Raw genomic sequence first — 24,938 nt, 5'->3', positions numbered from 1 at the left:
CCACAAATACAAAAATAGCTAGTTTATTTCAAGATTGTTTATAGTGTTGCACTAATGCAATACTGCACAGTCCAGTTTCCATTATGGCCTGCCTGTTCCTGAGGTCATACCGCCACTAGACATGAACCTAATTGACTTCGGGGTTAGACGCGTGACCCTTGAGGGGGATGAAAAATAGCTGCGCTCAGTCCTCGGTGGTGAAAACTAGGGGCCGTAACAACATTGCATTGGCCTGTTCATTGCTTCCAGCTCAACAACATGAAACTAGCTTCCACAAACGCTTCTATTGTCCTATAAAACTGGAAACCCTCCCACACATGCATACTTATGGTTCAATTGAGCACTTTAAAATAGGATTTTCTTCAACATGCATGGGACCTTTAATGAGTTTGTGAATTACTCAGGCTTAGCTTTGTTGCCGTGAGAGCGATGAAACCTACTGTCAACATGTTTGCAGGCAAAATGAATTGGAGATTAATTTGACTGACTGCTGGCGCCACATAATCCTTGTTATCCATTAGCCTGCAGAAGGAGCAGTCAGCATCATTGGTGAGCTATCATATGGTGAGGTGGGGCTCTAACTGAATAATTACAAAATATTGGCATGAGGTGCAGCACAAACTTTCATTAGGTTTACACTACTGGTATGTAAATGTATAAACTTGTAATCTTTCTGTGAATATTACTGAAATCCTCCCCCCCCCCCCTCTGTGTCATTTTATTCACACTCAAATGTTTGATACACCAAACATGTCTCATGTATACATTTGAACTCCCTGAACTCATACTGTAATGTGTACATATAATGAAATCATAGCTTTTTGATGAGTGTAATGTGATCCCAGACTGTCATTGTCTTTTGATCCATTTTTGACATGCCAGTCTGTTGTTAACACCAGCTGCTGGACAACAAACAAACAATCTTTAGAAAACAGGACAACTGCGCAATTAGACCTCAGTTGTGCCATCCAGTGTGAATTTAATGTGGCTCAGATGAGTGTAAGATGTTCTTAATACCTGCTCAGGTTTGAGTCCTGGTGGGACCCAGGCGTACTCCTCCAGGGCACAGCCCGAGTCGTCGTCAGAGGTGGAGTTCCTCTGGAAGTCGTACATCAGCTTGGTGACCGTCTTCTCCATCTCTACAGGCATGGCTGTTACAGCATGCTCCTCACGGCGACACTTACAGTGCACACAGATCTTCCTACAAGACGGACAAAAACAGACAAAGAGCATCTGTTAAGCCAATGTCGTATGAAGACTTAACTTTGGTTCAACAATAATGAAAGATTTAATGGAATAAATGAAGGCAAAAGTTATTTGACCTCCTAAATTACGCTGTTGAAAAGTGTGATTTGCAAATAACTTTTGTACACTATAACTCTTTATACCCCAGAATACACCACCATTAGGGTAAAAACAACCCCTCAGTTTAATAAATCACAGAGTAAACAGAAATACATTTGGGGAGGTAGAGTTTCAACAGAAACAAGACGTCATACTGCAGTTGCTGTTTGGGCCTCTGAAGCCTGCCATCAATCACCGAAAAATAAAAATAACCTAAATTGCTTTTTTCAAAAGGTAACCTCAGACGACTACCTGTAAAAAAGAAAAAAAGGAAAATCTGTCACCCAACCTAATCGTCTGTAGCCATAGTAAAGCCCCCTCAAAAATTCTGTGAATCGCTTGATTTTTGTTCAAAACCACATGGCGTCTGTTTGCAGACCCTCTACTCGTAAAGGAAGTGAACACCACACAGTTTAGAAAAGGTCAAGGCTTCCCACTGCAACTCTCACAGTAAAATGTGGGTACCACAAATACAACGCTCAACAATCCTCTCGGGTGCCAAGAACAAGGATATAATCACTAACAGACTATGGATATTAGCAGAATACAGCCAATGACAGTGATGGAAAGCAGCCACACACACACACACACACAGGATTAAGAGACAGAAATTATTCGAAAACTTGAAAAGGACACAGAGCATGTAAGACATCTCCCAAAAAGCAGAAGAGGATGTGGGTTAAATACCTGACAGCATGGATTAAAAATAAAAATATAGGCCACCTTCACCAGGTCTGTACTTGGATCCAAAGGGAGAAGACACTGCATACGTAGTGATTCCTGTGTCCTTGACAGCTCTAAGCCTCTGAATGGAGATGTCAACTCTGGGTGGCCAGAAGGTTGCATCCCACTAAACCTTTCTCCCCCTTAGGTGGCCAAACCAGGGAGACAATCCCATTACCCAGATGGACGCCTGCCTGCCTGTCCGACAGCCCTACGGAAGAGCTTAAGGACAAGGACACCGTTTGACAGACTGACAGCTTGGTCGGCTGAGGATGTGGTAGTATAAAATGCTTGGAGTGCAGACAGCACCATGTGGAGAGCTGGCCAAGTCTCACCTTGTCTGTCATTCAAAAGGGGCACTTCTTGTCCAAGGGTTGAGTCTTGGTTAACAAAGCACTTCAGTCTACTTGGCTTAGCACTGATGGATTTTGTTGATAGAATGAACACTGGAAAGACTTGTAGCTCTCCAAGTAAAACATCCCATTGACATGACAACATATGACATATAATCCTTAGAAAGAAAACATACAAATATACAGGTCTAACGTTTGAAGAATTCTCCATCACCACTTGAGATTCATCGCCATCTGTGAGGAGCCTAACAGCCTATAACTGTCAGCTCCAGCTTTCAACACCGCCCTAAGCAGATAGGCAGACCCCTACAATTTCTGCAGTGAGCAAGTCACAAGCTTTACAAACTAACTCCATAAATATTACACATGAAGTGGCCAGATATCATCGGCATTAATATTAATGTTATGATAAACAGAGCAGCGATGCAGCTCAGGCAGACAAAGTCATCAAGCAGCTGTCAAGCAGGCCGACTCTTTAGAAAATCCCCGTCCCAGCGGCATGAAGCTATAGCCAGGGGCGACGCAGCATGCCTCATTACAGCCCAGCACCTTCACCATCATTACTAATGTAAGGCGGGTTAACTGGCTGACACACAGAAATGTGTGCATCTCCAAGAACACACACTCGCAGAGAGGATGATGAGTGTAAGTGAAAGACAAAGACACCATAAGGGAAGACAAAAAGCATTAAGCACGTATGGACACCCTTTCCAGTCTTATGACACGCTGCCAGGTGGTTAGCAGTTATTTTTGCCTTGGGGTGAGGAGGGACTCTTGGCGATAAGAGTATACAAATAGCCAGAGCTGAAGGAAAGCATTTCACACTGCATTCCTTCCGAGAGGACACATTACAACTTCCCTGCCCCACGCTCCGCCTATGGTCTCTGTGGAGTTCAATAGGGAGGCAGAGAAACTTGTGACCGTTGGAGAAACGCACCTATCCGACCCCAATCTCTCAGTCCCGATGTGTGATGATGACCTTCCTCAAGTGATTCAACTCGAAAATATCTGATCTCCCCACATCAGCGTTGGCAGAGATACTGTAGGCCTACAGGGGCCTGTTGCTCCTTCCATCCCCTTCTATCCTCATGATTTACAACACGCTTCATGCACATGCCTGGGATTTCCCCTCCACTGAAACCTAATCCCCAAGCTTCCCCTTGCAATCTACAAGATTTCAATTAGGAGAGATTTGGGGTCTTTGGTAATACAAGTGCATCGCTGTCGCCTCATAAATGACTGAGAGGTAAAGAGAAGGGAAGTTAAAAGGCTTGTTCTTTATTCAAACATGACTGGGCTTTCATCCCCTGGGAGATGTAAATGCTGATGTATCACTGGTCAGGTGGAGTGTGAGGTTTATTCAAGACCCGGGGGGTATTGTTTTTGGACAATAATCCCCGTGACCATGATGTCAGTAGAGAATGATTCACCGTTTTGGGTTAATTATCATTGTCTTGCTCCTCTACATTAGCCCTGTAACCCAGGGAACGGGTGGTTTTAATACGTAACTAGTCTGCCTGGAATCTGATCGGCACCTCTAAAAGTTACATAAGCGTTGGTTCAATTGCGTTAGATCACTGCTGCAAGATCTTCAGCAAGCATGGTCTCAAGTTTGGTCCAAAGAAGCCATGTTGTTGTTTTTGGGATAAAAATCTACCATCTTAGTAAATGTGCTTCAAAGCAAAGCAAAAGTTGACTCAAAATGATCTTTGCAAGGCAAAACAAAAAAATAGGGCTAGGGTTGTAACTATAATTCCTTAGGAGACGCTTTTCAACCCAAGTTTAGAAAACCATCTGATTTAACTGTATCCAAAAGCCAGGGGAGGGAGTAGCCTTGGAGGATTTGAAGCTGAAGTCTCATTCCACTCTCATTCCTGAGCAGCTCCCAAAACCGCTGCAGCTTTTCCATGGCATCACTCTAGATGGCCAGATTAAAATCCCATCTTTAAATGGCAGCTCTGCGCAAAAACTGAGGTTAGATGACAAGAGAGGAGAGCTCAGAGGAGAGAACAGCTGGGGGCACACTGCAGCCAAGCATGGTCTTCTTTTTTCCTGCCTCTGCTTTTGTTTTCTCTGAAAGTGGGGGGGAAAGAAGAGGACAACAGACTCTTTTCTCTTTAACTGTCTTTTGTTTGGTGAATACAAAATTTCTGTTGTCCAGTGTTGAATTTTCAGGATTCAACAATTAGCGCCGCTTGCTCAAATTACCAATATACAAACAAAGTCTTTTTACATACACTGGGCTGCATGTTGACATCAGAGCCATTAGGAGCCAATCACAGTTGAACATGACTGGAGGTGTTCCTGACAAGAATCAGTCTCGACCAAGACGTTTTCCATTAGTGGCTAATTAGTAGGACCCAGATGCAGCGTGTTGCCAAGGACAGAGATTAGGCCTGCATCCACCTGTCATAACAAATTATAAAGAGCCAAAGTCATGCTCGCTTTTCAACTAGCCTCAACCTGATGATGAGTTTCCTCTAGTGTAATGGACAGCAACATAGGCATCTTTGCATTTTTTTATCTAAACACGACTATTTAATTAGCATTCAACAATAAATGCTCCCATGAGACACTACACCAACTGTGCACAGAAAGCCCGCGTTACAAACTAGAGGTGTGGGGTTCAAGAAAAGTGGGCATTTACGAGGCAGTGGAGGGTCTAATCATAGACACTATTGAATATTATGGGAAATGTAGGAGCCAGTGTTTTTGGATCTTGGCCCACACTAGAGACTTAAAAAGTTGGGATATCTCGCCCTCTGCTGCTTCAATTTCAATCAATGGACCCCCCAACTTTATGAAAGCACAGTACAAAAACTGCTGGAGCACCCCTGTAATAGTGAACCTAAGACTCGTGCGAAATAATGACTCTCATATCTTGGTTGAAATTATCTGTGTTGTCCAGTAAGGTAAATAGCTATTTAACATATTTAGTATCAATGTTTCATGTTTTCAGAAAGAGTTATGAAGAAATATTTCAATGCCAAAATTATTGAGAGCCAAAAGCTAGTGGAACACAACCCAATGACAAATTTGGGTGAGACTTTCAACTGTATAATGTAACCTATAGTAACTGGAGATATGTAATACACACAAAACACATGCACTACGAGGACAACAACATCAGGGCTCAACGGTCACAGTAGTTTCTAAATTGTAGATCTGTAATAGACTGGGCTTTTTCTTCTATATTCACTCACTCAGCTTTAAGAAGTGAATGGTACATAAATACTATACTTGAGACTGGACCACATAACTTATTCATTCACTGTTGCCTTGTTCCATGAAGTGACTTTACTTTGGATGGTAACAGAGGGAGTCATGGAAGGGACAGGCTTCCAAGACAATCTCAGTACGTACAGACTTCAGACCATACTCAAACACTGGTAACACATTGCCAGGAAATCTGCCATCCTCCTAGGAATTTTATTTGGATAATATGTTGACTTTTCTCTTTCTTGTCAGTGGGGAAAAGAGCACCAACCAATGCGGTGAATTCCCCCAAAAAGCAGTTGCGGACGTTAGAAATAAATGATCTGGCGTTTAGGCTCCTGTCAGTTCAGTTAATGTTTGGGCTGCTCTCAGAGCCGAGGAAACCAATGATACTGCAGCCAGCTGCTGAAGCCACATTATTCATTATCTCCCCGTCAGTCTATTCATGTGCTAATCCTGTGACCCTTTACACGGCCAAAAAGTAGCCATCTAAATGGCTCAATTAGCCTGCAGTCTTGTAATGTGTTAAAAACGATTATGCAACTTGTTTCCGGTGCAGTTTGCAGCAAATGATTAGAGCATTTTAACTATGAAGACTCAATGACAAAATAATAAGACTTGACTGGAGAAACATCATGAAGCAAGTTGATCTGGAGGGGGGAATTACATATTTTACAGAGGCCTGTTTATTTATCAGTTAATTTACTAAGCAATATATATATATATATATATATATATATATATATATATATATATATATATATGGCACAGAGTCTGACTCTGCACAACAAAGACTTTCTGGCTGGAAAACGCACAGTAGCTTGACCATTGCGCCACAGGGGGTGGGGTGGGGTGGGGGATATTTAAACGGTGAAAGCTACAGTGCGAGTCCGACAACTCTGCATCCAAATAACACCCGGCGTTGAGCAAAGTGACAAAGAAGAAGAAGGCGAAAACTTATTTTCAAAGCCCGTGGCTTTTTTTCCCTCTTTTAGTGCCGTGACTACTTTACGCACACATTTCAAAGAGAGAGTAAAAAGCTTAGTCAGAAACAAATTCGATTTCATACATTTAAACACATGTGACTCAATTATCTTTTCCATTATGCTTTCAAAACCCCCAACAAGTCGTCAGTCGCGCTATTAAACGGCTCCAAACACAACATAAACACGATCAATAATCAGCTGCTCACCTTCTTACAAACTGCGACGGATGTCAGCCATAGCCCTGAAGTCGGTGCTGGTTGTGGTGGTGCGGGTTTTAAAATGAGTCTCTCATTGCAGAATTTGTCATACAACTCCAACGCCACAGCTTTGCCACGCAAACACCCCACTCTCCCCCGCTGTGTGGTGTCTGCACCCCTCTGCTACATGTACCCCCTCCGTTTAAAAGCCTTTTGTCAACCCCCTGCTCTCCGCAAACACATTCAGGAGTTCAGCAAATGAGGAGAAAAGCGCAGACGGAGAGCCAACTTAAAGTGCGTAAAATCAGATCCCCATTTACAGATCCAAACGAGAGCGCAGATTCCGACGAAATATTTGAAAATCCAAATGAATAAGACAGAAATCTCTCTTGGAAGCAGGGTTACTGCTGACGGCTCTAAATGAAGATCCGTGCGGAGTTTCGCCGCGTTAAAAGCACTGAGCTCTGGAGCTGCTCCACTCGCTGCTGACAGACCCACTGAATAGCTGCGCTTTAATCTTTAACCGGCGTCAAGAGCGTATTTATTACACGATCGCTTCCGGTTTTCACTTTCAAAATAAAAGCACCGTTGTCAAAAGTTTTGGGACATATTTTGGTTTATAATTTAATCTAATACATTTACCCTTTGTGATTTAGATTGTTCTATCCCCGTACATGTATAGGCAACACATAGGTACATATGTAGGCAATTCATGTTGTATGCATGTTATGTAACTTCAATCATATATAATATTTGGGAAAAAGTCAGGTTTTTCTTTTACCAAATTAAAAGACAATGCAAAAGGAGTGCGTTACAAAGGGAAATAGCTCAGTGATAACTAAACAGTCTTCTAAAATGAAGATGGAGATTGAATGCTCTGGAAAAAGCTAGGTAGACCTTAAGTTAAGATTTTACTTATGTAGGCCTATTTTGTAATTAAACTAGGGATGCACATCCAGATTTTTGGGGTTCGGCCGAATACCGAATCCACTGGTTAAGATTCTGCCAAATCCGAAACCGAATACTGAATCCTACTGCCATCCTCAGTCCATTAACACAGTAAACACATTAATGAAGTAAACACAGCAAATTGAACATGTAGCTCGACTTGAATGGCCTTCTTTTGACTGAAAGTACTGCCAAACGACACTTTTTCTGCTTTCACTTTCTCACAGCCTACAGCATTGAACGGTCCACCTACGTAATCAACGGCGGCGTCATTACGTCGACCAGCGTAGCGCGCGTAGTGCCAGCGTTGTGTTCGGCAGAAAAAAAAATTCTCGGCAGAAACCGAACCCCGTCAAAAAGCCCAATATTCGGCCAAATTCAAAGCCGAATCCTGGATTCGGTACACCCCTAACTTTTATACGTAGGCCTAATTATTGAGAAATCCACAGGTAGTAATAAGCTTTTATTTTTTTTTATCAAATTACTTCTTTATTGAATATCCTACTTAAACATGAAAGCCTAGAAACATTCTTTATAAGCCTAGGCTACATGAAGATGGGGTTTTCTGACCTTCCAGACAACAGTTGGCTTCTATTCATTTCTGTCCTGAGTGAAAATCAAGTCAATTTAAACCCCTTATATTAAGTTTTTGTTTCAAGGCAACGTCGCTTACTTCCTGTCTTATGGGCCCCCTCTGGGGTAACTTCACACACACACACACACACACACACACACACACACACACACACACACACACACACACACACACACACACACACACACACACACACACACACACACCCACCCTGACCCTCCTCCTCCCTGCATGCTAATATCCCGGTGTGATGTCAGCAAGTCAGCGTCTCAACACTGGCGTAATTAGCAGCGTGAATGACTGGTGTTCTGGTGGGATTTGCATGTGAATTAAACCACTTCCCTGAATCAACTGGCCCGGGACAAGAAGAGAGAGAAAGAGAGGAAGAGAGAGCGAGGGAGGGAGGGGAGAGAGGAGCTGCAGGGCGCTGACCTGCATGGGGAAATGGGGAGGTGAGCCCCTGTAAACAACACAGTGCTGTTTAACATAAGAAGCGGACATTAGCTGGATGAAGGACAAAAGGCCTACAGACCAATGAAAAACCTTTGAATCTAAAAAAAATGTAAAGACAATTTAGCAGGATCATAAAAGTAGCTTTCCCCCTGCATTGCACCTATTGGGTCTGTTTTTTTTTTTGTTTTGTTTTTTTAACCAAAGATTCATTAACAGAGTAAAAAGGATACTCTAACGACCATCTATACATATTTGGTATTTTATGTTATTACAAGTAGAAAATGCTCTAGTCTCTGGTGTTACATATAAATCATTTTGTAACTTCTGATTTGAAAAGTGCTTTATAAATAAAGTTTGCTTCCCACATTGATATTATCAAAATACAACTGACCAAAATACAAAAGAAAAAGGAAATTAAATCAGGGACTGATTTATATGAGCATGTGGAGTCAGTTAGCTCCGCTATTAGCAACAACATAAACGGCACAATAGTTCCCCAGCAGATTGCCACCATCTCAGCTATTTTGGTTCCTTAATCTCTCAAACACTCACATGACAATCTCTGCTATTTCTCTTCTCTTGTTCCTACGATGTGTGTTAAACCACGTCCCACTGCTGCTCCTCATTTGCATATTGGTGTAAGACAAAATGTGTTGAGAACAAGGAAAAATGGCCAAAAGTTTTCTGGCAATCAAAGCTGAACAGATTTGTGGAAGATTTCAGAAGGCATCTTGGAAGATGGATGGAAATGGGTTAGAGAGTAATTAAATCAAGATTTGTGTATATTTTTCCCAAAGTGCCCCACTGCTGCCTGTTGGCCAAACACAAGTAAAAACAAAATGTGTCAAGGAATATAAAAACCTTACTTTGAAATAACGTATGCAAAGCTACACAAGGAAGAATTTTGCTGTAGCTGCTGAAAACAGCCAGCAGATCTGAACAACCTCCTCAGTTTTTAAGGACAGTGCTGCAGTCTCTTTTCTCCTTTCAGTAACTGTTCCCCTGGCTTCCCTGGAGTCAGACTAAAGCTCTGCTTTTCTTTTTTAGTGAAAGCCGTCTTTCTGCCCTGGATTCTCCTCTCACACGTGGCGCGACGGCTCCCGCCTTGACTAGGTCTCATATATAAGAACATATAATCGCGGCCCCTTTACAAACACAAGAATATCAATTACAGCTCAGGCTGTACTTATAGCTTATCCACAATATTTTATGAGGAGCTCTAAGTGACAGTGTCCTCTGCTCAGAGCGACCACAGAATGGGTCAACTGGTTTGGGGCCAGCCATTTACCCCAATAAGTCATTCCCTTTTCCCCAATAAAGTGTTCCTTGACCTGCACTGAGCGGTTTTAAATGCCACGAGAGGACTGAATAAAAGCAGTAGAGGCCAGCTTGGGGGACATACCACAGATAGCATTGCATGCATGGACCCCTGGCATGCACCAAGAGACTCTGCTCGGTAATTTTAGACACAGAGCCAGGTTTACTCCCTTCCTAAGCATGCATAAGCATATTGAGGTTTTTGTCTCTATCAAAGCACAGGATAAGAGATATTGTAAATACATGTTCGCCTGGGAGCCAGGAGCCCTATCTGAAGTATGCAAGAAAGTTGTACTGCCTCAAAAGGATCTTATCCTACAAGAACATTATTCTTACCAGGGAAGGAACTGATTTATATACTGCATGATATGGTCAGAAAAACACTCCTGATAAATCAATGCCTTTATCTCGATTTGAAATGTTGCCAACATCCCAACATGGCGTCTTAATCTTTATTTCTCATCTGCTTTTTTAGGAACACCAGTCTCCTCTCCTTTCATGTGGCAAATGCTGATGGCTATCACTCGAGAGTCAACACACGAGGCAGCTGGGACTCACCCCAACAGCTGATAGCTCAGACATGTTGGGAGGGAGGGACAGAACCAGCTTTCTCTCCCATATAGCTTTTCTATCCCACTGCTGCAGGTTTCTTAAGCTAATTTATAACTACTAAGTAGTACTAAGTATTTACACTTCCTACAATCTGATCCCCAACTGGCCACTGAACTGTGTTGCAGCCCCTTAAACCAACTGATCTAGAACTGAGGCAAACATGATTTTGAGGGCAGGGTAATATTATCACTTCATATTATTCCTTAGCAACCAGACCTGATCTGCAATGAGAAGTATAGGGAGCAGCAAGGGGATTTTGGAGGTTTGACTGGAGAAAAAGTGACCCAAATTAATTGTAAATTGCAATTAGAGTTCAGGGATCTCAAAGAAATCAAAACTATATATTGTAAAGTAAAATGTGTACAGATGGGTCAAGATAAGGTCTCCAGAACTGCAAATGATATTGTTAACAAGTTGAAGAATAACTTCTATAAAGACAACAGGGAGTATTAAGGTGCCAGCATGCCTAAAAGTCAATTGCTTGTCGAAACGTCACCAGGCGTTAACGAAAGTCCTGCTGTAGATACCACTGAGCCTACTCATGTAGCCGCCATGCAGCTACATTGTAAACCCTTTACCCAAACCCAATTTACATCTATAAATATGCCTTAACAGCGCCTGAACCCATCTCTCGTACACCTTTTCGGCTTTGGAATCAGGTGACTGTATAAAACAGCTTCTGTAACTTCCTTTACTGAAAGCTCGCCCATTTCAAAAAGCAATTGGTCGGTAGTATATAGAGGTGAGAAAGAAAGCATGAACTTCTCTCAGGCTCCCGTTTTTTATTCTTCACACAACTACTTCTGTCATATAATAGGAATGGTTAATCAGGTCTCGCCTGTCTCCATGACGGCAGGATCTTTACCCCGCCATCGAGAGTGGCCATTCGGAACGGCTATGGACACTTTGGCCTTTAGATGTGGTCTTTGTTTAAGCCAACATGTTTCAAGCATAACCATAGAAAACCTGGAGCAGAATGGGTTAATCTTTAATTGCTGGATTCTGTGCTAGGACAAAGACCAACAAATCAAGCAACCGGGGTGTTAAACTCAGTGCATGGCACATTGGAGATGATGTGGAAGTTGTTGACAACCAGTGCTGATAATCCTGGTGAGTATGTTTGCTTACCTGCTGTTGGATAAAGGTCCTTCCGCTACATTAAGGGTGTAATGACTCATGTGAACACTCGCATCCAGTCACAAAGAAGAGGAAATGGCTGTAGTATAGGTATATATAAGGTTCACTGGTTTCCCTAACCCATTCAGTGAGAGCAGTGTCATTCTGAAACCACACTGACCTCCCCTCTACCATGAACTAGCAGTACTGCGGCCCAACTACTCTGCCCAGAAAGCAGATTTAGTGTGACACAAGACTGGGGTCTCACTATGGGTCCTACACCCAAGTGCCTCTCTGTACCCATGTTCCCAGCAGATAAGTGGCCATTATTCACCCCATGTTGAACATTAACTGGATTAATTCTGCGCGGGTTGAGGGGTGAAATTGTATTTGTCCAAAGGGAGGGAAATGGCAAGGAAACGAGGAGAGTAGCCAGCTTGGCTGAAATTCTAATTAGCTTGGGGATTCGTTAGCACACAAACTCAGCTCTTGCTGCAGAGATCTTGCTCATGCAGAGGCCTGGGTAAGCCATTAAGCCACAGAGGGGAAAATAGAGAGAGACAACGAGAAAGAAAAAGAGAGAGAAAGAGGAAAGAAAGAAAGAGTATGGACAAGTTTCACGCTTGAAGGCCCAGGGCAAGGAGGTGACTTTGTGGAGTGACTCCTCCTGGGGACTGAAGCTATTTTTTTTTTTGCCCCTCCTGGCCCACTTACACAAGGACTCTTCAGCACAGAGGAAAAACACACTCCAAGCCCTCCACCTTCGTCTATCCATTAGACCATCCATCTCCACAGTAGACAGTACTCTCCAGGGCGACGCAGTTCAATTTCCAGCGCGCTGTGCCCAACAACGGCAGTTTGTCAATGAGCTTTTCTCAGCCCGACTGTACATGTGGATTCTGATTCAAAACATAACTAGGTCATGCACTGGTTTGAAAAAAAAGAAAAAGAGGGAGGAACAGTTGTACGAAGTAAAGAAATACTGTAGTGGACGCAGTGGGATATGAGGAATGGCAAACAAAAGAAAGTAAAAAATAAGTTTGGACTAGGCATGGGCCAGTTACCGGTTTCAAGGTATACCGTGGTTTGAAAAAGTCAAGGTTTCAAAACCACTAAAATTTTCTGTCATACCATTCCTAAGGTATACATTTTTTTTATGAGCGGTCAAGGACAGAAAATGCAGTTTAGTAATCCGTCTCCCTGACAGTGTGCAGTGTGTTTAAAAATAAAATACATTGTGTTTAATGGAAAAAAGCTTTTTTTTAACCCAGATATTTAAAATGTAAGCTGTAATTGCAATACCGTGATATTTTTGCTGAAGGTTATCATACCGTCAGAATTGTATACCAGCCCATGCCTAGTTGGGACATTATTATTGTTCATGTTTTCGTGCCTTAGAAATATAGAGACACTTGGGAGAGGAGCTCTAGCTTTCTGAGTGCTCAACCCACCCTTTAATCGCCTTTAAAAAACAAAAAGTGAAGTAATGCACAAAAATCTCTCATTTCTCTCACAGCAATACATTAAGCGCTAGCTCTGATGCAGAATGATCTTGTGGCTCCATGAATGAACCATCCACCTCCGAACCTCCCACATTCAGCACCCTGCAGCACATTTCTCTGACTCAACTCTCTCATTCAGCCTCCGCTGATATTCCACTTTTCCACCTTGTCATCATGACCCAGATGAGTGGTGTGGGAGTTGATACTGATTTTCTGACACTCTCTATCTCTCGCTCTCTCTCTCTCACACACACACACACACACACACACACACACACACACACACACACACACACACACACACACACACACACACACACTCTCTCTCTCTCTCTCTCTCTCTCTATGTGGGCTTTTGTTTCATTCACTACATCGCTCCATCAACTAAACCTCTTCTGACTTTTATTTCTGGTGCTCTCTCTGTAACAAATCATCTTGCAGCCCTCACCCATGGCCACAAGCTGACCTACCAGATGTTCCATCATTAATAATGAAAATTTGCATACTCATTAGCTGGACCACAATTGTGGGGTGGCAGCCGCAGTCTTGATATATGATCTTACTGCTTATTTTCAGAAGGCAAGCCAACACAAAAGCCTTTATTTGGAGTTTGAGAGTTTGTACACACTGTTCTTTGTAAAGAAGCCAGGTAAAACCCATATATCCAGTTAGGGTGAGAAAGTGCAACAAAAGAAACACATGTTGAATGTGTATTTGGCTGGTCAGCCTCTGGAGCAGGCCAGATGCTCAGTAGGTTTATGGTACTTCCATAACATTCAAATCTAGAGATAACATTTGATAAAAGGAAAAGCAGAGAAACATGGGTTTGAATAGTGAAATAGAAGGTGAGGAATAATGAAAAGTGTTTGCCCTAGCGATGTAAACATAGTCTGCATCTGCAAAAGATATTCTATGCCAAGGGGGGATGTTTGAACTTTTTCCAGAGCTCTCCTGTAATGGTTTAAACTCAAACTTTTAGTTAAATAAACCCCAACAGTCAGCTATGTCACGTTTAAATATTTAGCTTTGGAGGACTTGTGGGTAGAGCAGCGACAGACAGGATCAGTCCATCAAACAGAGTTTGGACAGTGGGCTTTCGATCTACTCTGGAACTACAAAAATGTACATGAGCAGGGCGCTGTGCTTATGTAAAACTACACCATACGTTTGGTTTGCAATTTGCTATCAACACAATTCAACTGGATGGAAAAAAGACTCTTTCAACAACACAAACTGAGTTTCTCATCACAAAACCAGCCTGTGTTTTTGTGTGTAGCTTTGGGTAAAATAATTAATAGCAACATAAATAGTTGAACATGAGTAATGATGATAATGAATGAAGTCAATTATGAGGATACCCAAAGGTTCAATCATTGAATTAGCAACAAAAAAAAAAAGAAAAAAAGAAAACGATTTTGCTTCATATTACCACACACACACACACACACACACACACACACACACACACACACACACACACACACTGATCTAGGGCCACAGGCACAGGCATACCCAGGGTACACAGGAAACAGGGCCTGTAAAGACATTGGAAAATATAAAAATGTAATGTATGCATTTTGTTTAAACCCCTGTTATGTTGTGATGGTTAAAAAAAAAAATCTGATCACACTTAAAGTCATCGGGCGAAGTTTTGCCGAAGTTTTTATCTGAATGTAGGCTACTGCCTGCGCTGCAGTGAAACAAAGCCGGTGTCAAAACCGGTGTCAGAGACATGAAGACGGTAGCAGAGCCTAAATATTTTTGGAACTTAATGAGCAGGAAAAAAACAAAACAAAGTGACATGTTCTGTTACAGTTACCGCACACACAACAGCGCCGAACCTACGCATGCACCCCCTGGCACACACACAACAAACAGCGCTAAGAATACTGATTTGGCAACGGTTACCATGGCAACGGTCGAAGCTTCAAAGCATTTGGGTCAGCCCTAACTCTATAACATTAAATATTCAATATTCAGTAAATAAGCAACAATCACAGTTAAAGTTTGAAATGTTGTTCTGACAAGAAAGTACGTGACATCACGTTTTCCCAACTGAGCCCCGACCAATTCAAATCAGTGAGAAGAGCACAGAAAGAAAAAAACAACAACACAGAAATCCCTTGTGGAAAACATTTTGTTAAGCTTTTACAATCTGTTCATGTAGATTCATGGTCATGTACGTTGCTTTCAGTAATAAGCTGATTGAGAAAGTAGGTTTTCGAGGCCTTTATTTTTTCACAGGTGGCCTCACAGCAGAAAGTTTCACTTACATAGACAGAAACACCCAAATATACTCAATGGGAAGGTGGGAGGGAGCAGCCTTTCCTCCCTCTAGTTCAATTTGCCCCTTCTCACCCCAATAATCCATCTAGGAGCGGTTCAATAGCTATGCATCTCATGGGGCGATTGTGTTCATATACAGTAGGCCATTGGAAAAACGATGTAAATGAGTTGTACGAGAAAGAACGAGAATCTCTAGATGAGGTCACGTGGTAGTCTAAATAATAAACAGATGAATCTGACAGAAGGAATTAGGAGACTAAACTAAAATCGGATTCCGACTAAGCAAAAAACCTGAGTCACTTAAGCTAATAGACTAGTAAAACCACAGAGAACATACTGTATATTGAAAGCCCACAGAGATTCTTCAAAGATATCATTTGATGAAGTAGCAGTGTTTAATTTTGAAATGATTCCTCTCAGTCAGCTTTACGCTATTTCATTTCCCCCTTATTTCATCTTGTTACACTGTTTACCCTTACAAGGAGGGGATGGATGATGAGCAGATCACACACACAGACAACTCTCCCTACAGGATCTTGAAGGCCTGCAGAGATTATGGATTGCCATTTCCAGGACGTGACAGACTGGAGGTGTGTTTCATCACGGGCCGATAGAGACAGTCAACCCGGGTCTTTATTGACTGATCGCTGCCGAGAGGGGACACAGAAGGCAGCAAACACACATGCACACAAGGACAGACAAGGCTGTGGAGAAGGTACGGAAGGACGAATGAGTCACATTGAGCGATCCACCCACCCACACACACACACACACACACACACACACACACACACACACACACACACACACACACACATCCCATTAAACAACTTTTATCAGACCGAGGTCAAACTTTCAGAGTTAGCACATTTCCAAGCAAAGACAGGCTTTCAAACAATCACTTCTCGCGCCTTTTAAAATGTACTGTAGGCTTGTTAGGAATACCAGGTCTGAGCAATCTTCTTCACAAGACAGTCACATCAAAGTGACTGTAGCTGTTTCTTCACCCACTTTATTTCCCACTTACTGCTGCTCCCCCACGTTCCCCATTTAAAGCATGGCCCATTAGGAAGCAGTGCGAGAGAGCAATGCCCTGAGAGAAACTAAATCACCCCGGCCCGCTGTTGTTTACACCAGACCCAGCCCCGCTGCTTGAGCCACTGTTTATTTGAACTGTGAACCTCCATGTGAGGTGTGTGTGAAAGGAAAAGTGTAAGCGTGTGTGGGTGACAGAGAAAGAAAGAGAGAGCATGTGTACTGCGCAGGCGAGGGGGAGGGAACTGTTCCACACAAAACCCAGTGTCTCGCCCTCGGATTTCTTTCACACCTCTCTTAACACGCTTTTCACAGCGTATTTATTCGCCCCGCGGGCTCCTGGCGCTCCTCAGGTTCTTCAGGCCACAGACGGGCCTCTGTGCTAAACCAATTGGACACAAGGAGGCCAAAAACAGACCTCTTACACCCCCGTGGAGCTCCAGACACAATAATGTCCTTCTGCTGACCCACATATGACATCACAGCCTGGTTCTCACACAGTCACATATGCTCAAACACACAATCATACAGAAAACATACAGACACGTCTGCCACGTAGCATGCACACACATATGTGAGCAAGAATGCATGCAATTGTGTGCTTATTTTGTATGTATGTAAGGTGACACACACACACACACACACACACACACACACACACACACACACACACACACACACAAACTGGAGAACAGTAAGGTGAGTGTGGGATCGGTTAAAACTGTCCAAGGCAAAAGCAAAGGATAAGAAGACCGGAGCATCAATAAAGCCACTGTTTAAAAGACGCAGACTGACTGGAGGAGCGACGAGGAAAATTAAAGGCTGCCAAGCATTCAGACACGAGAACATGGACACACAGTAAGGAAACACACACATATACACATGAAATAAGAACACATTCAAATATACACAAACGTGTACACAGAGAGCTAGGCTTATCTAAATCCATTTGAATGTATTGAAAGACTTATCTACCTTTCTGCTATTCTTTTAAAAAAGACTAGCAGTTGCTCTTTCAGCTCCATTTATGTGTGGGTGGCTCTGAATTATCAGCACACTGGCAATAAACACGCCATTCACTCTCATGATTCAACTATCAAACTGACAATAAAGATGATATAACATCACTTCTTTTCATCAGATTCCAACGTGTGTGAGGCACGAACATGTAGAAGACCACAGGAGAAGTAGCAGCCAAAGCCTGGTTTGAGTTGAAAGAATGACAAATAAGTGATCATCAGCACTAGTTCCCTAAAGAATATGCACACATGCTCACTGACTTGAAGATATTTTATGGATGAAAAGAAGAAAAAAACTTGTGACTGCTGATGCGTGGAACAGCTAATCACTGTGTATCATTCCTCTCGCCTCTGTTGCTGGGCTCCACATGTCTTCACATAAACACAGGTTTTGGCCAGACAGAAACATACAGAGAGACGGTGCAAACGCACGATGCTTCACACTCACGCTCTGGGCATGTGTGTGCCAAAAAACACATGTACGACACATTCGTTCACACACAAAACCATGAAAACAATCATATCTGTGTCTTTAAAAGCTACCGTTTTCTCTAAAATTCATGCAAACCCATCAGCTATGGGTAACACAACAGAGCTACATACTAATCTGTGAAAAGGCGCTGTCGATATCCTCCATGTCTAATCACATCACAGCACTGCAGCTCAAGTACGTTTGGTGCCTGCTCTGGCTCCTCTCTGGTATCTGGGGCAGCATACCAGCAAGTAGAGTAAACTCAGGACAGGAAAGGCTGCTCTGTGTGTGTCTGTGTGTATCTGCATGCCAAGTCTGTGCCAGCCACAAGACTGATGCTGGCGTCAGAATGAATCGCACTTAGTCTGCTATTCCTTCCCTGCAGTACACCAAGAGGTTCGCTGAGAGAGAAAGACAGAGAGAGAGAGAGAGAGAGAGAGAGAGAGAGAGAGAGAGAGAGAGAGAGATCATCAAAACAGATCATAAAAGCAACATCAATGGGTGTTGGACCGAGTGAGAGAGGGAAACATTAAAGGGAGTGTAAAAACCAGGAGGGCTGGTGAGACAAAGCTTGAGAGAGAAACAATGAGGAAGAAAAAAACACAACAGAGAGGGAGAGCACACGGCATGACCAAGCCCATCCATCTGCAGCCAAGCTACATGCAAATACATTCACGCATTCTCTGGATTTGACCTATGGATTTGTCTAATTGTTGGTTCACCTTCCATTGTAAGTACACCGCCCAGTGGTATATGTGGAGGATACCGTTTAGAGTGCATGATGGATCAGACCAGTAGGGAATCTGACACTAGGCTGCTGCGATAGCGTCAGCCAATAAACAAGCAGTATTTCAAGACACTTACTGTAGTGACCGTGAGTTAATGCTTTCTCTCAAAGTCACTTTTCTATAGTAATTAGACATGTGAATGTCCATGTACATATATCAAAATGCACGCATAGTTTTTTAGATGTGTATAAATTAATTATATTTGCACTTCGGTAAATAAAATAAAATGGCGGACAGTAAATACAGCACACTATAGTAAATATGGAGTGATTTTGGACACAGCCTGGTCATGTTCCTGGCTGACGAGCGAGTTAGCGGGTAGTTCGTCAGCCAAAGTAGTTCACAAACTAGTTGTGTGAGTAGTCTCTACACACAGATCTTCACTCTGTCACTTTCTAGTGTCCAGGCCTTACTCCCCTTGAGTCCTCAATCAAAATGACCAATAGTGGGCTTCCAGCCTCAAAGCTGACCCTTTCACACAGTGACAGAGACAACCTGGCTCTGATCTCTATTGATCATGGGCTATTTTGCATTTAACTGCTGTGGCTGACCCTGCTTATTCATCTGATCCGCCAAAGGCCACACATCTTACCAACAGATCAGAGCGCTGCTTCGACATGCATCGTGCACTCTATTGATTACCCATAAAAATCAACTGAAATTTTAAACAGATCCTTTTGGGACAGACTTTCATTTTCTCAAACAATATCTGATCAGTGCTCTGGATGAGTCAGCAGGTTAAGCGAGAATAAGCACAAGCTTTACCACATCTAAATTGGAAAATGAATAGATAGTTGTGTAGACTTTAACAATAGGTCATAAAAATGTCTCCCATGTTGGGAAGCGGATATGAAGGAGCACAATTTTTTTTGATGACATAGCACAGATCTCGGGGTGCAGACAGCACAGCCTGAACAACTCATGAACCATTCACATGTGGGACACATTTAGTACCCATGTGCAATGTATTACATATTTCTGGAAACGAAGCCATGCTCGAGTCTGTAATCTGTTGATGGGAGTTTATTCCTGTTGTTCATGGTTTGGGCTGTTGTGACCTCAGCATGGTAAACAAAGTTTTTCGGAGAGGAGCTGACACAGAATGACTGAGGGGTGAAGAGGGAGGGGAGACAGAGAAGCTGGATAACGACACAGGGGTTAGAGAAGGAGTAGAGCACGTCAGACAGAAGTGGAGAGAACTGAAAGACTACAAAACCACGAAGCACAAAAACCCAAAAACAAATCCAATGCAGCTCTTTACACTCCCAGAATTCTCAGCTGCAAATTACTGTTTTAGAGCAGAGGGGTGGAATTTGTCACCCTCACGGTCGGCATGCTGGGTAAACTTTTAAGATCCTGTGTCAGCCTACAAACTCTGGTCATCAACTTGGCACTGTAATGACCTTCAACTAGAGAAGTACGCTGAAGATGGTTATTAACTAGATGGTTATTAAGTAATGTTCTTTGAGAGCCTTAAAGGAATAGTCTGACATTCTGTAAAATATGCCTATTCACTTTCTTGACAAGAGTTAGATGAAAAGATCGATACCGCTCTCATGTCTGTACAGTAAATATGACGCTACCACCAGGAGGTTAGCTTATCTTTTAAACAGCTAGATTTAGCTCTGTCCAAAGTAAAAAACAAACAAAAAAACCCATAATAATTAGCATGTTGCATCTTGTTTGGAGAAACCGACGTGTTTCATGCTGGACTATTTCTTGGCCTTCCTGGAAAGAGCCAGGCTGCTTCAAATCATTATGCTAAGCTAAGCTAAGCTAAGCTAAGCTAAGCTAAGCATCTCCTGGATCTAGTTTCATATTTAACAGACAGACCTAATTATCGGCAAGAAAACGAATAACCACATTTCCCAAAATGTTGAACTTTTCCTTCAACTCAATAAATACTATTATATTATATATTATTTATTCATTTTTTTTTTTTTAAACAATCCTTTACTTATTCAATTAGCAGTGGAGCTCTAATACTACAGTAATGTGATTTTTTCCATTAAACCATCAAAATTGGAGACTGTATCGACTCTTACATGTAAATCTTAGGATAACTTCCCTTTTGTTGCGCTGCTGCATGAATAATCACAGAGACCATGCAAAATGTATGTTCTGTTTTTCTCTGTGAATAAATGCCAAGTAGTGGGAATGCTTTCAATAGGAGATTGTTTTTTATGGGTTTTTTTCTCCATCTATGGTAGCTAAAAGTAAGAAAAACTATGAGTACATTGATTGGACAAAAAAAAGCTAGGGGGTGATAACATGTCAACCCAGAATTCAGTGAGAGACTAAAACTGCATCAGTAATTAATTACTTTACCCGTCTCTGCTGGGGGAAAATAGCTATAATTTCCCTGCAAAACATTACTGAGTACATTACAACTGTATACTGTTAATAATAAGCAAAACGGTATGAATTTATGAAGACGGTCAGGGTCTACCACTGACCCAAAGCCACATTAAATCCTAATAGGCAGCACACAAACTAACAAAGACATGAGAGCATGGCTTTAATAAACCTATTTAACATGAAGCTTTAAGATGGCCTGCCCAGCCCACGTCTAAACCTCATAGCAAACCTCAGTCAGCCTCTGTTTGGAGTCAGCACCCTACTGGCGGCTCGCTCCCGTGTCCACTTGCTTTTTAGGCAGAATGCAAAGCAGCCGAGCGGTGGTAAGGCTACTGGCCAAGCAGCCACTTGTTAGGTCTGTGGGGTTAGACAGCCACATCTGGTCTGCCTGCACCCACTTAGAGCTCCACCATGGTCTACTGTTCAGCCAAACCTCAGAGGTCAGACACACAACCAGAGAACGGGTGTGTGTATTTCAGTGTGTGTATTTGTCTGTGTGTGTATGTACCCCTAACCTTCCCATATATGAACAGGAATTGGATGGAAATTTGAAACAGTCCTAAATAAATATAAGCTATTCATTCAAATGATTCAGATTAAAGATAGCCCCTTATCCCTTATTTTTCAAGGATTTTAATTCATTTAGGCTGGGTCAGGGTAGAGGAGAATAAAAAGTAGCCGGCAGCCATTGATGTAGAACCAGAGTTAAATGAATGCAGCTCTGTCATATTCATCAAGGTGAGATATCACAGGTTCTGTCCTTGAGCTCTTTCACCTCCAGCCATTTTGTCACAATGCAAATGCCAGCACCTGATGTAATGCATCTGTTGTAATGAAAGACATCAGCGAGCAATAGCTTCATATGACGCACTCAAACATGAAATGATGATAAAGAGCTCATCATATCTGCAATAAAAACCTGCATCTTAAATCTTAAATGAGCCTCACTGCAAAAACAGTACAATTCACAAAGATCAGCTCTAACAGCCACACAGTTACAGTGAAATGATTAGCATATTCAGAGAGTTGGTGGTAAACACATGTATAAGGGGTGCCCTCTGCTTTAAATCATGCCATCTTCTTTTATAGTCCAAAAGTGTGCGTTTGAAAACACCAACAGCACTGACAGACTGGGATATTAAATAAAAATAAAAAACCTGCATATACCTGCAAATTTTGGTACAAAAAGGGTATAAGTAAGTATGAAGCAGCCTAAGGTCTTCTGTATGGTGGTGACAGGGATATTGCAACAAAAGTATGAAAGAATGTGCCACCCCAAAGAGGAATATTACAAAAATGCAGAGGTGAGTAAAGTGTTTGTTAAGCAAGTCATATCAAGTCCCATCTGTCAGCAGGGCACTTTAAAGTGGAACTGTGCTGCAGTGCATTTGACTACCATTAAACACATACAGTATCTGAACTGCACTGTACTGGCATGTTGCCATGCTCCCCTTATCTGAGGTGGGCTAAAAAGAACAACATGCAAACAAACTGTTCAGAGCAGCAGGCTAAAGGCCAGGATTACTTTGTCAGTCTAAAAATATTCTTTTATTTCAATAAGATGCAGCGACCAGAATTGGACTTTGTCACCGCACAGATTGTGAACAATTAAGCTGGGAAGCAGGTGCCTGCTAATGTGTCATATCTAGGCAGACATAAAATCTGGCGTTGGAAGATACATAAGCAAAATATGGCATGCGTTGATTAATGTACTGTTAATATGAAGGATGCAAAATGGTGGCACTGAAGGACACTGCTTCAACAAGCAGCAGTGAATGATGTGTTCGTCACAGCAGGGTATCGGCTGGCTATAAAGTGGGTTCTGCTTTTTGTTTTTGACTTTGAAGTGTGAGGCTATCTGATATGATTTAAGGTAAAATGGATGCTTGAAGGGGAGATATATGCCATGTTTGTGCTTGCAAGTGCACGTGAGAGAAAAAGCCTTTCTGTGATTGTGAGGGGCTTTGTGATAATTGCAAGGGGAGAGACAGATAGCGAGCACAGTTGAGATAAATGAACGACACTGACTGGCACCATTTCAGCGTCTTCATTACCCAAGACCACCAGCCTGCTACACAGCAGCACACATGTACACACACACACACACACAGACCGATAAACACATGTAGAGATAGAGAAAGAGGAAGGGAGAAAACATAATCGCTGACAAATGGAGGAAGCTTTTCTGTCACAAAACACCCCAGGGGCTCTAATGAGAGAAGTGGCAAGTGTATACCTACTTCCAATACATCGACTCATACCCTAGCATCAAAGCTGTGTTCTGTGGGAGTCTCACAGGGAGTTTAACCAGCGTTTGTTCCTTACAACATTGATTTTCTCTGCTAGAGCCGTGCAGCCAACTGCAATGTTCCTTCAGTGACTTAGGGACAGATTCAATGAGGAACAAGGAAACTCTGAGTACACATAATAATATCTTTGTGTGTGTGGACGAGGGGAAAAACTTGGTGTGCCAGATACCAGAGCATCTAACTGCATTAAACAGATTAATTAACAGCCAAAATCTGCTTCCTATTAGCTCTGTATGCTTGTAGATAGAGGTCTTTAGCCACACGCGGCGCTGTGTGGGGGGTGCGGTCTACTCCGATTACATCAGAGTCGGGCCAGGAGGGATCATTTTAATGACCAAAAAACTAAATCTCCAACAAATATCTCCATGATGCCCTATCACCCGCAGTAACAACCTCTTGCAGACTAACAGGCTGCAAAATAAAAACAAGTTTAACACAATGACTATTTCTCATAGCCACAGACACATTTTCATCTTTTTCTCTCTCTCTCTCTCTCACACACACACACACACACACACACACACACACACACACACACACACAAAGTGCATCCAGGAAGTGTTTCCTTCTGGAGTGTTTTGCGGCAGTGGGATGTAGCAGAAGTGTGAGTATGAATATAGAGGAAGGGGGGTTGTCAGAAAGCAACAAGTTGGAGGTCATTGTCCAACTTCAAAGGACACACCCATCCCCCCTAAAACCCCTCTGACTTTATGTGCTGTTTTACGATGCAGAGGCAGACACCGTTGAGTTTCTGGCAGTGTGTATTTTTCATGGTTATGATCTCCTCTTGGTCGGGAACAGGCACCCGCACAGGCTTGGATGGGTGGATGGATGCATAGATGGATGGATGGGGGGTGGCAGAGGAGGAGGGGAAAACCAACTTTCTCCACTAACTAACATTGACCTGAAGCAAACAGTGGGGGCCTTTTTGACTTCTCGGTGGGGGCTGGGGGTTAAAGGCAGGGGCTGCTTTTACACCTCGATGTCACCAGCACTTGTGCGTGTGTGTGTGTCTTTGTTTGCGTGTGTGTGTGTGTGTGTGTGTGTGTGTGTGTGTGTGTGTGTGTGTGCGCAAGAGACAGAGGTACAACTATAAAGCACTTTCCAACCGTGAGAAAATGCAGACCGAAACACAAGGAAGAGGAAAGAGAGCCCATCGAAAGGCAACATTTAGATTTTTATTTAAAAAATAAATCGGTTTTGTCACACAGTAGTGGGCGTATGAAGATAAAAGCCTTCCAAAGCATGGACTGGGGCTCTCTTATCTGCAGTTTTGGGCTCTGTTAGAGACTGTGGGAACATTCAGGGG

The 24,938-nt window shown here is 42.6% G+C and overlaps 1 protein-coding gene across 2 annotated transcripts in view; it reads right to left on the bottom strand.

The window, feature by feature from the left end:
• Window positions 1-24,938, bottom strand: part of prickle2b (prickle homolog 2b) — a 95,213-nt gene that overhangs the window by 13,087 nt on the left and 57,188 nt on the right. The window contains exons 1-2 of one of the 2 annotated variants that reach the window (XM_078247931.1): window positions 6,829-7,319; window positions 1,018-1,201 (exon numbers count right to left, since the gene is read on the bottom strand). In XM_078247931.1, coding sequence (XP_078104057.1) covers window positions 1,018-1,149 — 132 coding nt within the window. In that variant the 5' untranslated portion in view covers window positions 1,150-1,201; window positions 6,829-7,319. Of the gene's footprint in view, window positions 1-1,017; window positions 1,202-6,828; window positions 7,320-24,938 lie in introns of those variants that run through there. The other variant, XM_078247930.1, reaches the window with a different exon arrangement.

Source organism: Sander vitreus, chromosome 4, assembly GCF_031162955.1.
Source record: "Sander vitreus isolate 19-12246 chromosome 4, sanVit1, whole genome shotgun sequence".
In the NCBI taxonomy this organism is placed as follows: Eukaryota; Metazoa; Chordata; class Actinopteri; order Perciformes; family Percidae; genus Sander; species Sander vitreus.
The sequence above is the reverse complement of the archived record's forward strand: the minus strand, read 5'-3'. Positions and strand labels throughout refer to the sequence as shown.